At 37.8% G+C, this 16,877-nt stretch overlaps 1 protein-coding gene across 2 annotated transcripts; it reads left to right on the plus strand.

Moving 5' to 3' along the window:
• Window positions 1–2,795: 2,795 nt before the first annotated feature.
• On the plus strand, window positions 2,796–16,612 carry LOC131685236 (uncharacterized). Of its 2 annotated transcripts, none has more exons than XM_058968823.1 (2): window positions 2,796–3,010; window positions 15,099–16,612. In XM_058968823.1, the coding sequence occupies exon 2, from the start codon at window positions 15,113–15,115 to the stop codon at window positions 16,481–16,483; it is 1,371 nt and encodes a 456-aa protein (XP_058824806.1). In that variant the 5' UTR covers window positions 2,796–3,010; window positions 15,099–15,112; the 3' UTR covers window positions 16,484–16,612. The 2 variants fall into 2 exon arrangements, with proteins under 2 accessions (XP_058824806.1, XP_058824805.1); XM_058968822.1 differs by having other exon boundaries at window positions 2,798–3,253.
• Window positions 16,613–16,877: the final 265 nt, after the last annotated feature.

Here is a 16,877-nt window from a genome sequence, read left to right on the forward strand (position 1 = left end):
TCTGTTCGCAGAAAATCAAATGGTGCTTGCCGGGGTAAGCATTCGCTACGAGCAATTTTCTCGCATATCGCATCTTAATGTCAGATCCAGCTCACCGACCTGAATTGAAAATATAAACATCAAATGATTTTTTTTCATATATTGCTATATATTGCTATTGTTTGTTGGTACAGAATCCAGTACAGATTTTTTTATATAAAAGTATAGATAGAAAATTTTTTTAACTCCCGATGCAGATTTAATTGTGGCAACAGTGTTGCCAAGTGCTATCTTCATATTATACAGTGTTGAGAAACGAGCGAGAAGCACATCAAGCCCGTTCATTTGCAGGCGTGTACGAATAGCATACCTATAGCGTTCTTCATCGTCCGCACCCGGTTGAATCAAAATCGCGAGCGGGAATGCTCACGAGACACCCAAGCTTTCTTGCAATCTTTCATCTAGTAGGTAGCAATTTCAGGAAGCTTTGCTCGCGAATGCTTGTCTGCAGTGTTACATCGCATGCGAGGAATACATTGAAGAGCACAGGCGAGTGTGAATGCACGGCATGGACCAAAGTCCCTCTAAACAAGGTCCTAGCATTCGTCAAACTGTCAGTGGTAGTGAGCAGAGACTGCCTATAAAACGTGGTATTGATGACGCAGACGCTACCATTCGCCCTTAGAAACTGTCACACATGCCAGCACAGAGGCAGTTTCCGTTTTGACGCATGCTAGGACCTTTCTATATAAAGACTTTGGGCATGGACTACTAAGAGTGTTCTGGCTATTTCGCGTGAACGAGAAAGGCTTTTTACGCGGCAACGAACGAAAATAGCATCACTGACATTATAGTCCATCTTTTTCGGCACAGAATTCACCTTGTTTACCTCATATCATTCTTCGAGGATTATTGCTGGATACCAGATCAGGCAAAATTGTTTGGATTCACTTCATCTTGTATATTTTACAGTTTATTGCTCCAAAAATTGATATAGAGAGGGCTGGTTTGATAACAGCAACAAATCACCTGCAAGTTCACTTTTTTTCTGGCATGTTTAGACATTTTGTTCTTTCTAATATGCTCTGATATTCCTATCTCAGACTACCCTTGAGTCGATTTTCGGTCCCACCAGGAGTCTCTGCTGCAAGTTTAAACCAAATCGGGCAAGTCTAGCTACCGGATAAACGTCTTCGAAGTTTGTATGAGATTTTTCGACAATTTACATGGCTAAAGCGCGCAAAGTTGTATTTTCACCGCTAGGTGACACTGTATGCATCAGTTTATCATTGCAAGTGAAAATAAGAAATTTTATTCCCTACAACTTTGTCGAAGCCTGTAAACCAATCTAACTTCTTTGGAAGAAGTTATTAAACTTCGAATTAAGTGATGCCTGAGCCCTGCATGTAAATTTTTGAAGAAAAAAATATTTTTCCTCATCTAACAAAAGTTTTATTCCATGCTAATCTTTTCTACTAACAAAAAATAAAGCACTTTACTTAAGACGAGGAAAAAGTGACCGTTCTTTATTTCAAAATTTCTTGCATTGATAGGAATCGAACGTTTGTCAAGATTGAATCAGAAAAAAAATCAAACAAAACACATTTACTTTCACGCACAAAAACATATACAAATTGTCATTTTCATTCTTGAACCTCTCCGCTCCGATACTGTGTCAGTTAGTTTTTTTTCAAAACAAAGTAACCTCTGGTCGTGCCCCATTAATTTTATGCAAAACAACAGAATGAAACTGTGCGTCGGTAGAACGTCACTGTATATGTAGCTGCAATCGCCCAATCGACCAGATGCATCTCATTATCATCATTTGTCTATGCAATTTACCGCGGAAAAACTTCGACACATTGCAGCTCTGTATCGGCTCTCATCACCGGTGTGCAGCCAAATTTATGTCCATTCGACAACAATCGATCCGCTCTTCAGTCCCGCACGTGGAAATTCAGTACGACAACCTGTACCTACCTACCGGTAGGAAAGTCACGATATTCGTATTATGAATTTAAAATAGGTTGATGTACTACTGCTTGTGACAGATGGTCGAGGGAAAAGGGGCAGAGAGGTGCGGCAGATTTGCCATTAATGCGACTTGATTAAAATAACACGCGTGTTGCACCACTTAATCGCGCATCGCGCAAATACATCTATTCTGGTTCTAAGCGTGCAACCCGCGATGCGCGTTGTTTGCGGATTCACGCTTCAGGTGACGAATCGAGGCGTGTTGCTGGTGGATGGTTACCTAGGTAACTACGGGGTTCCTTTAGCGACCATACATTATGTATACGATTGTTCGGATTCGATTGAACAACTTTGAGTCAGTCATGTTCGGTTTTAACATTCTGCCATATATTCTGTCGGTAGTTGGTGATGCTATCCGTGCAGCAGAGCATAATAGCATGATACATGAGTGCCGTATAGTCTGCTTTTTTAACAGGTCATGCCACAATTTTGAGTGGTTTGATCACTGGGTTGGTCTACTGAACAGTTCCGTTCGAAAAATTACATACATTGGGTGAAAGATGTTTTTCTGTATATGTTCGTTAGGCAACCATATTGTTAAACATGATTTGGAAGACTATTTTCAGCAAATGTTCCAGATTCTTCTGGAAAACAGTGTCAGATGATCTGTACCTACCTGCCGATAATCCATTGGGCTGTTGTATGACGATGTGCGTTTAGTTCTGGTATGCGGCAATCACGAATACTGGGGAAGCTATGTGGAAAACCGTGATCTATTGTAAACGGAAAATCCGCTTTTGTGTAAAGTACGGGAAAATAACTCACCCATGGCCCCATCTATCTATGGCATGTATTGCTTGACGGTTTTGCTTTAATTTTCTGTTTGATTGTATAGTTTGTTAATTTTTGTTCGCTAAGTTTGAGTGCTGATGATGACGATGTTTGGTGGTTAGTTGCGTTTGAAGTTCGGTACGGTTTGGATGTTCTGTCGTTTCTCGCTTACAGCAAAGTGGAACTGTTTTTCACAGTGACCCCATCAGGTGAAAGTTTGTTGGATGTGAGTTTCAAACGTTTCGATGTGACTTGTGCGGATTTTGATTACGGAATTTGGCACAAGCCGAACAGTTACAATAGAATTTACGAATTTTTTGTGCAGTGGAAAATAGCCTCTTTTATTCATCTTAAATAAAATGATGACACCATCAGTAAAAGGCGTAACTAAAAAATAGCTTTTAAATTGGAAAATAATCAACTTGTGTCGAACAAACTGATCCAACGATTGCGGTTAAGGAAAAAATTGGTAAGATTACGTCGAAAAATTATAATGACCATTTTATTGGGGTAAACTTTATTTAGAATCGTACTTGAATTCATATTATAAACTTTCCTCATGTATCAATACACTGCCCAGACGAGAGGTTAGGAAATATTTTGGGAATTCATTTATTCGAATTTATTTCGAAACTCAAATACCGCGGGAATCCATTATACCTTTGTGATAAAATGCGGTCAATAATGGATGTATTAGCAGAAAAATGGCATATTCTATTTGTTCACCAAAATTTCCCATACATACCAACAGTCTATTTTGAAGCTGGTATGAAATAAAGAACAACTACAGGTCGGACTCGATTATCCGGGCATTCGATTATCCGTGATTCGATTATCCGGGTGTTTGGAACACAATTCAAATTACAACTAGAATGTCTTATAATAGTGCTAATTCAATCATTGCAGTCAACAAAACTTTTTTTCGGGGGTCTAGGGTTAACCTCCACTCAAATTTTGGCCTACCTCAAAAATGACATTCCGCACAAAGTGGCCAAAAAAACTAAAAAATTGAAATCGACCTTCACGGTTTGGAACTAGTTTTGAAGAAAGTGTTCATCTAGAGCCAATATTGCTTGTGGCACTAAAAACTGGATTCTAACCACACTCCGCACTTATTATTCTTCCTTTAAATTTTCTCATAGACTGGAAAGTGCGACTGGTCTGTCTATGAAAGTACTATCTCTATCAATTGAAATTTTTTTTTTTACGCGGGGGATACGAGCCGCGTAAATGAAAACCGCGTAAATGAAAACCGCGTAAATTTCAAAATCCGCGTAAATGAAAACCGCGTAAATTTCAAAATCCGCGTAAATGAAAACCGCGTAAATTTCAAAATCCGCGTAAATGAAAACCGCGTAAATTTCAAAATCCGCGTAAATGAAAACCGCGTAAATTTCAAAATCCGCGTAAATGAAGACCACTTAAATTTAAGAATCCGCGATAAAGGGAACCTCATTGATGGATACCGCGTAAATTCCAAAATCCGCGTAAATGAAAACCGCGTAAATTTCAAAAACCGCTTAAATGAAAACCGCGTAAATTTCAAAATCCGCGTAAATGAAAACCGCGTAAACTTCAAAATCCGCGTAAATGAAAACCGCGTAAATTTCAAAATCCGCGTAAAAAAAACCGCGTAAAAAAATACCGCGCAAAAAAAACCGCGTAAAAAAAAACTTGAGTGTACATGTGTTTCACAGCTCACAGTTTTGAGATCACTCGCACTTTGAAAGTGCGGAGTCCAGGTTGGTGGGAAGTGCACAATATCCTAATATCCTAAATTATTGTGCCAATTTTAACCACCCCTCGGTCCATAGGAACATTCCTAATTTTAATAATTTGTTTCAAAAAATAGTTGTTCTTCGGATTATATCTCTGGTACTGTTTGTACTAGAATCAATCAGAGAGATGATTTTGGAAGGATTTGTTCAATGAATCTGGAAAAAATGCCAGATTTTACGGCAGTGTTGGCAAATATGCAACTTTTTAGTTTTAAACTGAAATAACATTTTTCTCGTAATACACATATCGGTTTCTGCAGGCTTTTTTACACATAAAATGTAATTTAACTTACGCGGTCGGTTTCTGGTACTATTTCAAAATTTCGATTGAATCCTTATCCGTATTTCTACGGTTGTTTCTCTAAATTTTGATGCAGGATTCTAGAGAAAAGCTTCTCAAAGATCTGGTGGAATCCTGCTAAAAATAGTATTCTGATGGAGATTATGATTTATTCAAGATGCGGATAGAATCATGTTCCTATTTTCAATGAAATGCTCTGAGCTCCAGTGGACTTTGACACAATATTGCTTTTCTTCCTCTATTCCCTTCAACAATTGATTTTTGCTCATAATTCCAATGGCAATTTAAACCCAACATTTAGGCCAATATGTGGGACTAATAACTTTCATTCGAGCACTAACCGTTATAATTATTATCAGTAGAACAGAAGTTATTACAATTAATCTGATTTGGTTGCGCTAAAACAGTGCTGTCAGGGATAGTTTATATTTATGGGTAAAATGAAATTTTGGAATATTTTCATAGCCTAATATGTGTAAATATTATTGAAAACTGATAGAACTTTCTAATTTAGACTGTCTTAAACTACCTATTTCATGAAATTGGACTTCATCGGAAGATGAATATTGAGAAGCTTCTAGCACTGCGAAAGAAGCACCTATTTTTTATTAAACCAGGTTTCTCGTGTTTAATGACACCAATAGTAGAAAAAAGTTGGTCGAGAAATGGTTAACAAGATTCTGATAAGAGACTCGGCAGTTACTGGAGGCGAGCTTAATTCATGGGTAGCTCAAGCAAAAATGGATGTTAGGCTATGTAAAGAGGGTGCCAGCAGTACTTCTCGCTGAGGCCGCCGGGAACCCATCGTTTACGTAACCTTCGCTAGTGACAAACATGAAGACTACATGCGTAGTGATCACCTGACAATCCGGTACCACATTAGTCTACTAAATTATGCTACAAAGACAAGGATCTCTTTTTGGATGCACAATGGATGCACAATCCGCCCCCTTCTAATGAGGGTTAAAAGGAACGTTAGCTGTTATATGAGCGACCGAAAATAAAAGTCGCAAGGATAGAACATGCTTCTTAAAACCCGTTTCAAATATATTAGAATATAAAAACCGGAAGTTTATAACTTCAAGCATAAATATCGGACTGGAAAAATCAGCAAAAAAAAAACGGGAAAAAAATATATCCGTTTATTACAAAATAGTTTTTGATAGCCGACCTTTAACCTTGAACAGCAAGATATACGGATGTTCCTATGAACGATTTATTTATTTTTAAATGATTTCTTCTTGCCGAGTTTTACGGGTGAGAACTTTTTAAGCGATTCTTATGCTGAAGGATTTCTGTCCGATTTTTTTGCTTGACGTTTATTTCCAATTTTTATATTCTGATATGTTTGAAATGGGTTTTGCGAAGTATGTTCTATCCTTGCGACTTTTATTTTCGGTCGCTAATATGTGACATCACCACGTAAATTAACTTGGATGCAAGAAACAGACGACCCCCAGTTTACTTACATTATTTTTTTCTAGTATACGAGTAATCGAATTTACCTCGGAAAATCTTGTGTTGTATTACAGAGGACACAATTTATTAAAAAGTTTGTCTTACAATGTTTACACAAATAGCTATAAAACATACTGTTGACTCGGTACGAATATAAACAATAAATGAAAACCAACTGAAAATACAAATCACGCCTTGAAATTCTGAAAAATCTACTAGGGTAGGTACATTTACATTTACAATAATAGGAAAATTCAATCTGACCATTTTATTTCCAATTTCTCCGCGAATAAAGCTTAAATTCATAAAAAAAACACAAAAAAGGTTTGGATTCGATTATCCGGAGTGAGATTTTTTTGAAATCTCCGGATATTCGAATCCGACCTGTAATAATTAATGCTTGGCTGGAACTCTAAATGCCAATGGGTCATCAGTAGGGTGACTAGACATCCTGGTTACACAGTACATGCTCAATTTTTTGACTGACAGTCAAGGTGTCTTGGGAATTCGAGGAAATGCTTGATCTGACCCGGTTTTTCTTTTAAAAATATGTACATCTCGCAAGATGCACATAAAAAGAGCGTCATAATTCACTTGAATTTACATTCAAGAACATGTAAAAATGCGCCTTTCTCACAGTTCTACATCAAAAGAGACACAATATTTTATTTCACATGTCAAAACATGTAAAATTCCATTATTAGACAGCAAAACACATGGCAATGTTGTTTAGGTCAAATGTATATTTCATTTTTCTAAGAGTGTAAGCCTTATTTATTCACTTTGGTCTCGGCCGCAACATTAACACTAATAAACTATGGCAGATAAGAATAGAAGATATACAAATCGTATCGAAAATACCACGAACTGGTTGACTAACAAGGGTAACGAACCTACTTTCAACCTGTTTCTCTTATCTTTTCATTTGAAGCCGTTGGTTAGAGCACCGTCTGGCATCATTGTTCAACACATTAATTGGCACGGTTGGACGATATTTGGATCACTTGATTCGCATTTTTGTTGCGCTCAAACATGAGTCACTATTTTCAGGCTATTATTGTCAGTATATTAGTTCTTAAGAACGAATCGAAGACGTTGATGACAATTTATACGTATTCCATCGAATGTATGCCGAGTAATTAACGAAATAATGCAGCACTCTCCCTAATAGTGCCAAACTGGGCTCTTAACCCTATTACCGATCTGCCCGCCATGGAAGACAAAGAGAAGGTAGAAATTATTTTTACAGGATTTGCTCCTTTTGATAGAATTAATTATAAAATTCTGCTAAAAAATGAGTTATCAACATCACAGACATAACACGAGTGAAGTAGAATGCAATTTAGCCTATTATTTCTAATGCAACAAAATCGAACAAAATCAGTTATTCGGATATTTTTCCATGCCCATAAATATCGGACCTTAATATAGTTTCCGGGAATGAAAAATATTCAAACATTTTCGGCAATTCATTTGGCATTGAAAGAAATCATCACTCCAAAGGTGCTCTACAGTTGTTTAGGGGAAGATGGGGTAAAACGCACCCCCGGGGCAAAATGCACCTCTTGATTATATCGAACACAGCTGAAAGTTTCTAGAAAACGGTAACACCAGTCGGAAGTCCGCCATAGTAAACATTAGACCTTTCCACATTTTGAAAAAGTTTTGAAATATACATCAGTCAGCTCAAATTCTTGTTCTAGGTGTCAATTTAGGAACTTTCGCCGAAAATGGCTTAGTTTGGATATGATTAGAGGTGTCTCCAATCAAAAATCGTGTTTTTGATATGTTTCCATAGGAAGACCACTTACACTCTGATTTAATAGACCTTACAAGCCCTCATGTCGTCGAAGGTTGTTCCTTAGACATATCTTAACATGTTTTAACAGATGAACATAGCTCTAATCGCAATAGAAAATTTATTAATTAGATTTTTATAAAGAAAAGAATACCAAAACCACGAAAAAATAGTGCTAATTTTCCTTTGTTTTGATATACTTTCCTATATGAAAATCCAGTTAACAAATTTTCTAGTGCGATTAGAGCTATGTTCACCTGTTAAAACATGTTAAGATACGTCTAAGGAACAACCTTTGATAATATGTGGGCATGTATGGCGTATTAAATCAGAATGTAAGTGATCTTTCTATAGAAACATATCAAAAACACGATTCTTGATTGGAGACACCTCTAAATCATGTCCAAATTAAGCCATTTTTGGCGAAAGTTCTTAAATTCACACCTAGAACAAGAATTTGAGCTGACCGATGCATATTTCAAAACTTTTTCAAAATGTGGAGAGGTCTAAACATACATTGTCAAAGTTTGATAATTGTAGATCAATAGCAGCTCGAGAAATAAACAAAAAACAATAACGTGCTCTTCTCATGTAATTATTGTGGCTCGTGTAACAAGGATTTTCAGCTCTTATAAATACAGTTTTACTATTATATTAGAGCATTCCAGTTCAATTTATACCGTTGTTCATTATTCTGTCACACTACATATGAAAAATCTACTAAATAATTAACTTTTTGCTAAATTTATATCTCTGCTCCATCGAGGGCAAAATGCTCTCTTTTCTGATTTTTCTGGTTTTTAATCGAAAACAGAAAAATCGTTCTGAAGACCTACCAATTGCATAACCTAGGGCTATTTAATGGCACACTTTTGTGAAATCTCGTTAGAAAACAAAACTACTTGCTTGTTCGCCGAGCATTATGCCCAATTGTTGCGGTGCATTCTACCCCGTTGTTGTGGTGCATTTTGCCCCAGCACAGGCGCGTTTTGCCCCGCTTATTTTTCGAAATGTGATTTTTAATGATTTTGAAAAATTGAAATATTTTCATGTTTTTGAATATTTTGCAAAGCGCTTTGATTTTGATTACAGAGGAAAATGTTGGCTATGCGATATCATTAATTAAATTCTCCCAATTGATGTTCTATAGCTTAGTTATGATCATATTTCCTTAGGGGGTGCGTTTTACCCCATCTTCCCCTACATACCATAAGGGTTGCCCACACCGCTTTGTTAATAATATATCAATAGCTCCTATTTTTTATTTATTTTTTATTTGTCTTATCGTCTTCGAGCAAGCTCGTACAGACTAGGTAGTAACTTATATACTATTATTCAATACGGTGCAACATTACATTATACTAACAACAAAACATAACATAGTCAACATCAATTATTACGAATCTCTAACACAATTCTATACTAGTAGTTGTTGAAACTCTCGAAAGTAAATTCCTTTCGGCCAAGTTGATGGATTCAGAGCTATATCACGTAATTCCAGATCAATGCCTACTTTGAACGACACATACGGCATCGTCGATGTATCCTTCCACGGTGGTGCAAGCTTCTGCGCAGTAATCGTATCTTCTGTCTCTCCAATGCATTGTGAAACCATATCAATTACCTCTTTTTCGGTGACGGTGTTTTTCAATCTGGTAAGGAAAATCCAGCATTTCGTCGATGGTAAGACTTCTACTGTTCTCTAGCAGATTTCTCGAGCCTTGTACTAGCTTTGTCGATGACAGTGGGGATGATTGAGACGACACTGAAACATTGAATGAGCCGGAAAAACCGGCCAGCGTTTGATGGATTCCAGCGATTTCATTCTTCAGCGCCGAAATTTCATCGTGCAAATCTGTTTCGCACTTTTTAGCTCTTGTGTCAGTGTGGGTTTCGGTAGTTGCGGTGGCAGCAGCGATGTTGGGAGCGGCGGTAGCAGCAACGGTGGATCGAGATGAAAAACTGGCGATATCAATTAGCTTGCGTCTATCCCGAAATACCTCCATGTCGCGAACATTACACATTATTTCGCCACATGCAGTGCATAACCAGTAGATATTGAAATTATTGTTGCAGCTGATCGCCTCAGAACCAGTGATAGAAGCGCATTTTAGATGATAAACATCTGATCCGTCAGAACAAAAGCCTTTACACACGATTGTTTCTTCATCGGGTGCGATCTTTGTGAAGCATTTGTTGCAAATCATTTTGACTCAACTGCGATTTCAAGAATAATAAAAACTTTTTGTAAATGCTCTTCTCTGCCACTAATGTATAATCACTTCATTGAACTTCAGAGAAATAGCAAACAGTAACAGAGTTAATTTAACAAGTAATTTTCAACAAAATTCACAGCGCGGAACAGAAGCAAAACAAACGGGTATTTTAACAATAGTATGCTGTGGACGCCATGCGCTTAGTAAGAGATATTCAGCCTTTCAAATATCATAATAAAACCACAATTATGAGTTGATAACTTGCTTGGCCATAATTTAAAATTTGCAGTGAAAGATTTGTTGAGCATAAGCATAATAACCGTACATTTTGTAGTGGATCCTTCGTGATTGACCTGAGCAAGCGAATTTGCATAGAGAATCAACGAACGGAGACTGTGAGTAGCTATCCCTGCCTAATTTGCAAATGTCGAGAGCTCTATGCTTTGGAATGCCAATAGCGGTGCAAGCCACATGCTTACGGTCATCGGGGAAGGAAAGGAATGTTAGTGTAACAAATGTCGCTATGGAGACCGTGTATATCTCTGCATCTCCATGTTTGTCATAACAAGGAGGACTTGTTAGCGGGATCTAGTAAAGAACTACACTGAATTAACCTTAATACGATCTACGAAACTTTAAAAAATGTTACCATGTGTTTATTGTTCTGGGACAACCGATTGTTCAGAGTGTTACTTATGCGTAATTGAATCAACCAACGTGTGCACGATTTTATTACTTTTGTTTCATTCCGGCGTAACATGATATACCAAGAAAGTACAACATAAAGAGAAACGATAACCTTTACTGTCTCGAGACATTTGTCGAAAAAGATATGCTATTATTATTATATTATACTCTTATATCATAATAAAATAAAATGAAGATTACTGCTTATTTGCAATACAATACTAATTAGTCTCATAACCAAGAATGTAGCAGAAAAATGATGAAACATTGCGTTTTCTGTTTGTCAGGATCGGTTTTCACGAGCTTTAAAAATTTTGACATTAAAAATGCAGCTTTTTCAGGCAGAGCCATCAATAGGAAGCACCTAAGTGGTTCAATCAAATACGAGAGGCTGTAAATAGAGGTGCCGCGTGGCTGTTTAAATCATTTGTTGCTCGCATACCAGTTAAACGAGCAACACCATGACTGTATCGACTGGACGGTACAATACGCGGTAGACGCTATTGGTTTTCGGCAGTGGTGGCATTATCTCGCACGCCGTCAAGCCGTGTACAATTTTTTCGGGTGCCAGCACCACTGCTGTGCGATTTGAAACATTGCATTCGCGATGATTTGCATAGTGGGGTGGTTGTGGTTGGAGTTCAACTCTGTAGGGTGCGACGTGTGTGCGCTGCTTGTGAGCTGGCGTTGGGACAAATTAATTAATTTTTATATTTGTGTATCCGTTGAGTTACCGATAAAAGGGAATTCAAAAAATGTTTTCGACAATTTTTAGGTGCGTAGGCTAATGAGCCTATGGGCATACACGTTTCATATTTCAGATATACGTGACGCGTTTTTTTTGTCGCTAAGGCATCTGACAATATGCTTTTGTAGGCATTCCGAAAGTACGTTCGGACGAACCTTGATTTGTGCCTGCTGAAAGTTGGGGATTAGTTGGAGATTTTGGTGGCGAGCAGATTGAGTTATATTAGAACAGTTTCAGTTTTGTATTCAAAAGAGTGCGAAGCGAACCACGGGAATTTCGTTGTTATCCCTTTGTCTCGATGATCAATTTTCATTCAATGAATTTGAATATTTTTAACTATGATTTTCACAGCACACCTACCAATTTTTACTAGATTACCAATAATGATTTTTTTCGATTGATTGATTAGTAGCAAATAGATTATTTTTCACATAGTTGCTAATTGTAATCGATTAATGCCTACAGATAATTAATACATTGAAATAATCGATTCGTTTAAAAGTAAAGCAGAAGCATTGGGATTGAAAATTAACCAATATAAAATCTATTTTTGGTCTATATTTGAGTTCTGAGTTGAATAGCTTTATTAAATTTTGTATTCAAGGTCGTGGTCTCAACAGAAATGAAAGTTAAAAGACAGTTTTTACAGTCAAGATCACCGCAATTACCAAACCGTCAACTTTGTAGATTTAGAATTTACTAAAAACTTTTAAAATATAATACAGCCCATTTTTAGACGAAATAATTTTACTGATTAATCATCCTAAAGGTGGTAATGGAGAATAAACTTAAAAAAAACCTTTTTGAGAGACTTCGTGTCTTCAGCAAAGTTATTGAGAATACTATTTGTAATAACTTTGCTGAAGACATTAATGCTCTAAGTATTCAGCCTTACGAAATATATTAGATCATTTTTAAAAAAAATCCAATCAAAAAATCCTTAAAACAATGTTTATGATGACTCTCACATTTGTTTGAGCTTCTGCAAAGTTGCTTAGAGCAATGAAATACACATTTGTAACGATGGTATTCGTTTCTAAAACTTACAATAAACAAGCCGCATTGAAGAGAGTTGGATTTAACCCTCGAAAAGGCAAGCGGGTCTCCCAGACCTGGCGGCTTACGTTGCCATAGTTAACTCCTAGCATTAGCATTCGTATGGATTTCATATTTTTTGCTAGAATATGGCTCTCGTTTTGGTATATAATGTTTTCTTTGCAAGATGATATTAATTAATCAGATTTCGCTGGTGCACCTAGATTTATTGTGAATATTTTAACTGTTTAGTAATGCGAATATGGCATAACAATCTATGAAAGCATCTTCTCGTTGTTGCAAATTTGTTTTATTTAGGGGTGTGAGGTTAATTCGGTAAAAAATTTATGTAGCGATACTGAGAGTGTTGGTATATTCGTTAAGTTTCCGTTTATTAATACCAAAATGGAACAATATTCCCTTCCTATGTCCTCAAATTTTCATTGCAAAATACTGAAACTTGAGCGAGTGACGGTGCATCTCCGGAGGCACCTCACCCAAAACTTATTGTGTACATCATAACTCAAAACCTATTTGAATAATCAATATGAAATTTTGTACAGTTCTTCACATCATACCCAAGGTATTTTTTCACGATTTTTGATTTTTTCGTAGCACTTTGAAACCAAAAATCCAACTTGCGCGAATAATAGGTTTATATGTTCTTGTAAAAATTACAAAAATAAGTCTTTTGTAAAACACTCCCTTAAATATTAGGGCAATGACGTGTACAAGAACTGTGCGAAATTTCCAAACGATCGCCACAGAAGGTTTTAATCGTTATGTGTCCGACAGGGTAACTTTTCAGATTTCAATTAATGAAATTTCAATGTTTCATTCATAGCTGGTAATTGTGACATCTTAGAACTTCAATAGGCCAAACTTTTAGGTTAATAATATTGTTGATATATTCAGGGTAGAGTGAGGAGTGGTTCCAGAATTTTTTTTATTACTTAACAGGCCAACGAGGATACCCGGATACCCATAAAACTGAAATGCCAATAACTATGGTAATGTCCAACCATTTTCGACACTTTTTGGTGTTTTGGATTCAGAAACTCATCTACTTTTTCAAATTTGGTAAAAATGAATCCGGTGAATTCATTCGGTTCCTCGGAATCCGGATTTCTGGAAGCATGTTCCAGCACTGGGATACTATCTGTGAATTATAATGAAATACTGGCAATATGAGCACTAAATTTTTTCGAATTGCATCAGCAGGTTGTGTCTCATGGTATAATAAGCTTATTACATCTAAAGGAAAATATACTGCAATATGCAATAATTGAAACTTTATATTCCATTATAATTCGCTAAATATGGTTTAAAAAAGTTAACTGTTGTTGCTGCGAGTTTACAGCCTTTGCTTGGTGCTGCCCTCTGCGTTTTTTATACTGTTAGCTGTGGAGGACAACAAGGCTCTTTCAGCTTATTCTCCACAGCCTGCCCTCTGCGTTTTTTATACTGTTAGCTGTGGAGGACAACAAGGCTCTTTCAGCTTATTCTCCACAGCGAAAGTGGCTGGTGTTTTGTATTCTTTACACTTAACCGACGAAGTGATACTCTACAAATAATCTTCAAGCATTTTCTTAATCCGATGCTTATTTTTGGTGCATATTGCATGAATTATAAAGATATTTGGAATTAACTTTGGATGAACATGTTCTAAATTTAATTATGATTAGGCGTGTTAAAAGAGCTCGAGTCCTGGAAATACCTCATTTCAAAACAGATCTTAACATCCAAAAAATACTAAGAGATTTTCAAACACCAAACTTTTTTGTAGGCTATTAGATCAACTATTTGGAACCAAACGAAAAATATTTTTGTTGAAAAATATTGCATTTCATTGTTGAGGTTTTGGCCAGCTTTGCATCACTGTGCGTCGGTAAAAACCTTAGGGTCAATGTCTCACTAACTTTTAACTAATTGTTTTCAAATATATAGACTCTATTTTTCCCCGAACACACCCTACCCTCCCATTATGTATCAATGTTTGACGCCATATAGTAGTGCCACTGATGACCTTGTGGCTGCCACACCTGTGATGAAATCTCTATTTGTTTGGCATTTTTTGTCTTCCGCTTCCCATTAGACTGCATTATTTATTCAATACTACAATCTGTTGTGTCCATTGAAATTCAGATTCATTCTTTGCAATTTTACTCACCCGTCCATTGCTCCCAAGATCAAATGACGAATGTTTGCCCACAATATAATCACATTGGGCAATTTACAAAACTAAATACAATCAGCATTCAAATCCTTTCATTCCATGTTTTGTTCGTTGCAGGTTCATAACCAAAAATGATACGCCTCAAAAGAGCATCGTTCTGCTGTGCGGTTTCAATACTAGCCCTCGTAATTGCCGTCACGGACTCGATGCACATCCCGGAAGACATGGAAATTATGGAAGGGTACGATTTGGAATCGGCTGGAACGGAAATTAATCCGGAGGACGATTTCTACGAGCAGCGTAGTCTGTTGGAACCATTCTTCTCTCGTGCGATCCGAGACAAGCGGGAGGTTCCCTATCGCGTTCTGGAATCACCGGGATTGAAAAGTCATTTCAGACAGCCGTACTACGATGATGATTTGAGGAATAAAGATGTTCAACAATCTCGGAAACGAAGTCGTCGAAGTGTTGAAGCTGACACAGTTACCGCAACAGAGCCGCCGAAACCTACAGAAGAGCTACCGAACCCAGAAAAGCAGACACTGCATCAGCGAACCATAGAGGCATGGGGTAAAACACCATACAAGGTGAAGCAGCCGGTGGAAGAGGAATCGGATTCAGAACCGGAAGCTTCTATGATGAGCGAAGGGATAAAGGCTAGAGCTCCAAGGGTAAATTTTATCACGCAGAAGAAATCGCACAGTGATTCATCGGAGACTCGCGAAGATAAAGTCATTCCGGAGTTGTATCGTAAGCCGTTAGCTAGATTGTATTACGAATACCCAAGTATACCGAGAATATACGATTCTTTTCCGGCGCATTCCCAGTCCCCGATGTACCCGAAAATCTACAACAAATACGACGAATATCACCGAGATATGATGGATCGAATGCATCCACCAGCTCCGCATCGCTACGACACCTACTACCAGCGTAGATACGACACCGATTACGATTCATACTTCCCGAGATACTCATTCCCCGGCTACTACTACTACCCGGACAAGCGGTTCGACGTCCCCTCGTACTACCGTGACCGCAACTATCTTCTAACGAACGATGTCATGGATCCACCGCCTATTCCACAGATACACCTCCCGACACGCAACCGACGCATCATCTACTACGCCAATCTGCCGGAAATCGTGAGAACTCCCCCGAACGTGGATCTGCGCTATCGCAACTACAACAAATTCGGCAATCGTTTCGATCCGTTCTATCCGACGAAAGCACCAATGAGTTCGTACAAGGCACCATCCACCAGCAAGTATGACGAGCGAAATCCAGGCGATCGTAAGGAGGATAAGTACGTCAGTTCTACACCGATCAAGATCGTGCGGGAAATCGCCGCCCAGCAGGAATCACCGGGAGCGTCGGGAAACTTGGCCGGTCGTAGACAGTATACGGTGAATGGTGTTGGAGGATCCAGTGCCCGGTCCAATAGCTATTCGGATGGAGATCATCACGACCAGGATAGGTCTTATTTTGGTAGATACCATTGAAGGGAGCGACGGAGTGGCGGAACGTAGATTTTGTAATAGGTTGTAGTGATTAGTTGTAGTGGATGGTAGTGTAGTAGATGCTTGTGATTTGAAGGATGTTGCAATAAAGATAATCTTCTAGCAAGTTGTTCAGAGTATGGCCCTTTGAAGGTGGGATCTGCCAATTTATTTGACCTTGGGTATCGACATTGTTGACAGCAGTTAACCTCGTTTTCAGGACCAGAATAAAGACGGTAGATTTGCAATGAACAAAATCCTAATTTGTTTGATTCAGCAAACCAGGCCACTTCTAAGGTCAAACTTCGTTTCTTGTAAAATTTGGGATCATGTCGAACAGCAGGCCGTGGAATCAGAACCAATCTATTACAATTGCCAAAATCACTCAGTCAATCCA

The sequence above is a fragment of the Topomyia yanbarensis genome, chromosome 2 (assembly GCF_030247195.1).
Source record: "Topomyia yanbarensis strain Yona2022 chromosome 2, ASM3024719v1, whole genome shotgun sequence".
NCBI classification, from domain to species: domain Eukaryota; kingdom Metazoa; phylum Arthropoda; class Insecta; order Diptera; family Culicidae; genus Topomyia; species Topomyia yanbarensis.

Coding starts and splice junctions, on each gene's coding strand:
- LOC131685236 (XM_058968823.1), top strand. CDS start 15,113: ATGATACGCCTCAAAAGAGCATCGTTCTGCTGTGCGGTTTCAATACTA.